The sequence below is a fragment of the Nicotiana attenuata genome, unplaced genomic scaffold, assembly GCF_001879085.1.
Source record: "Nicotiana attenuata strain UT unplaced genomic scaffold, NIATTr2, whole genome shotgun sequence".
Taxonomy (NCBI): Eukaryota; Viridiplantae; Streptophyta; class Magnoliopsida; order Solanales; family Solanaceae; genus Nicotiana; species Nicotiana attenuata.
In genome coordinates this window covers 1-2,418 of record NW_017684658.1, presented here as the reverse complement: position 1 = coordinate 2,418, position 2,418 = coordinate 1, and the positions used below count along the sequence as shown (strand labels likewise).

General features: G+C 44.3%; 1 protein-coding gene across 1 annotated transcript; it reads left to right on the top strand.

The window, feature by feature from the left end:
• The first annotated feature begins 785 nt into the window (after nucleotides 1-785).
• Nucleotides 786-2,357, top strand: LOC109222112. The gene has a single exon (XM_019386514.1). The coding sequence runs from the start codon at nucleotides 786-788 to the stop codon at nucleotides 2,355-2,357; it is 1,572 nt and encodes a 523-aa protein (XP_019242059.1).
• Nucleotides 2,358-2,418: the final 61 nt, after the last annotated feature.

Sequence of the window (2,418 nt, the reverse complement as noted above, 5' to 3'; positions counted from 1 at the left end):
TGTCCGTTCGGGTAAGCCAGGTCTAGAACAAATAAACCCAGGTTTTAAACCTAGTATAACATAGCCTCATGCCGGATCCCTAGTAGGAACGCTTGTTTGCATCAAGTGCATTTGACTTTGGGGACTCAACACAGGGGTTGGGTCCATCTAGGACAGGTGTACCCGAAATCAAAAGACCATCCTGATGCATTTTACTTGCTACTTGCACATTTATTTGATTCGGATTGCATGTTGACCGGCTTCTAGAATAGGGAAGAAAAATTGAGAAAAACCAAATTGAGGTAAGAGAGAGGAAATTACCCGCCTGTGAAAAACCTGGTGTCCAAAAATCCCGGAACTCTGCTGAAATTTTTGAAAAAAAGATATTTATGTTTTCTGTTGCGTCAAAATTGACCGAACTACGCAAGTTTGATTCTCACCGGATGTGGGATACGTAGGCAACCCTCATCGGGTCCAACTCCATTTTTTGCAAAAAAAGAAAAAAAAACCAAAATATATGAAGTGTCGTTATTTTATCATAAATAAATTAGGTAGTGTCGTTCTTGTCCAAAATAGCCAAAATGCCCCAAATGGCGCCGGAAGGCTGTTTTTGCAAGAATAGCCACCTAAGGTCCTCTTTTAATTTTTTGATTAATTAGCAAGCACAGCCCTAAAATCTTCTTTCCTGAGGGGCTGAAGGGCTGTATTCACAAAAGTGTTTTGTTTAAATTGCAACTTTCAAAATTGGTATTTTTTCTCTTGAGTCAAAATAAAATCATGGTCTTTTAACCGATCACTATAATTAAATGTGCAGGATGAGCACGATTGAAAATGAACCTTTCACAGTCCTTGAGGAAATCCCGTTAGAACTCCACATGTGGTGGAACGATTTAGGAGAAGTCAGCAGAGACACTGTGATAAAAGCTTTGGGCGGTCTTGTTGGTCTTCTGAAGATTAAGCCTAGGACGGAAATAATTGAGGCTTTGATACCTTTTTGGGACCCAACACATAATGTATTCCATTTTGCTGATTTTGTGCTAACCCCTATGCTTGAGAAAATGGCGGGCTACGCTGGTTTTGGTGGGAATCTCAGAAATCAATACCCACTGGCACCTAGAGCGGTGACTCCTCATAAGTTTCTGGATCTTTTAAGCATCAGTCGGGAAGTTAGAGACGGTAATTTGGCTAAAGGGTTCTGCACATTCTACTTCTTGTACCGACGTTACGGGTATCCCCACGGTTTCGAAATCCCAGATACCGGTCTAACTCATTTGGGGAACAAAGATAAATGGGAAGCTCGGCGGGGACTGGCTTTCATAGTGGCATTCCTGGGTGTCTTAATTTTCCCAAGAAAGGATGGAAACATAGAGTTGGGGCTTGTGGGAATAGCCGACTTCATGACTAAAAAGGCTAATGGCACCATTGTACCGATGATCTTAGCGGAGATTTACCGAGCTCTAACTGTTTGCCGAGGAGGAGGAAAGTTCTTCGAGGGGTGCAATATGCTTCTACAACTCTGGATGGAGGAACACCTCTGCCACCGTCCGGGGTACATGAACTGCGGTATGACTGGTCCTAAATGCATTGAAAAACATGAAGATCGGGTGAAGGGCCACGAGTTTCCGGAAGGTACGAAAGAATGGTTCACACTTTTGAGCTCCCTGACTACAAGCCAAATTGAGTGGACATTCGGGTGGCTCTCGGTCAGTGAAGTCATATACATGTCGGCCGAAGTATGTTTTCTTCTATTGATGGGTCTCCGGAGCATTCAACCTTATGCCCCACACAGGGTTCTACGCCAGCTAGGCAGGTACCAGACTATTCCGCATGACGAGGATTTGATTCGGCAGGTCATCGAACTGGGACCAAAAGTTGTTTTCCCGGAAGAAAAGGTGCGTCGAATTTGGCATCAATGTAGGTTCCTAGAGCCAAAGACTCAGGTACGGGATCTGTCCAAAGGCGAGTTAGAGCCTAGTTACACAACTTGGTACGATAAAAGGTCTCAAGTCCATCAAGAGCCCGAGCGGCCCGCCAAAAGGCCCCATGTCCAACAATTCACTGATGGGGTACAGGAGCAATGGGATTGGTTGGCAAAAGAGGCAAGCTACAGAGCCACAATAAGCAAATTGGAAGGGCAAATCCGGGATCTTAAATTTGACAAAAGTGTACAGGCCGCTGCTGACGAAGGGGAGAAGAAGAAATTGGCCCAAGAAAACAAGGCCCTTCGAGCCCAGATCCAAAAAATGAAGATAGCTGCTAAGAATCAGGAAAGGAGCCGAAAGGATGAAAGACTCATAAATGGTCTTAGGAAGAAAATAGCTGAATGCGAGGATGATTTGGAAAAATCCGAGGGTAATCTGGCAAGAGCTCGAGCATAGTTAGCGAAGAATGCAGAGGGACGAGCAGAGTTTGTCCGGCAAATAAAAAGAAAATATGAGG

What these genes read in the sequence shown, in the direction of transcription:
- LOC109222112 (XM_019386514.1), top strand. Translation starts at nt 786, where the DNA reads ATGTGCAGGATGAGCACGATTGAAAATGAACCTTTCACAGTCCTTGAG.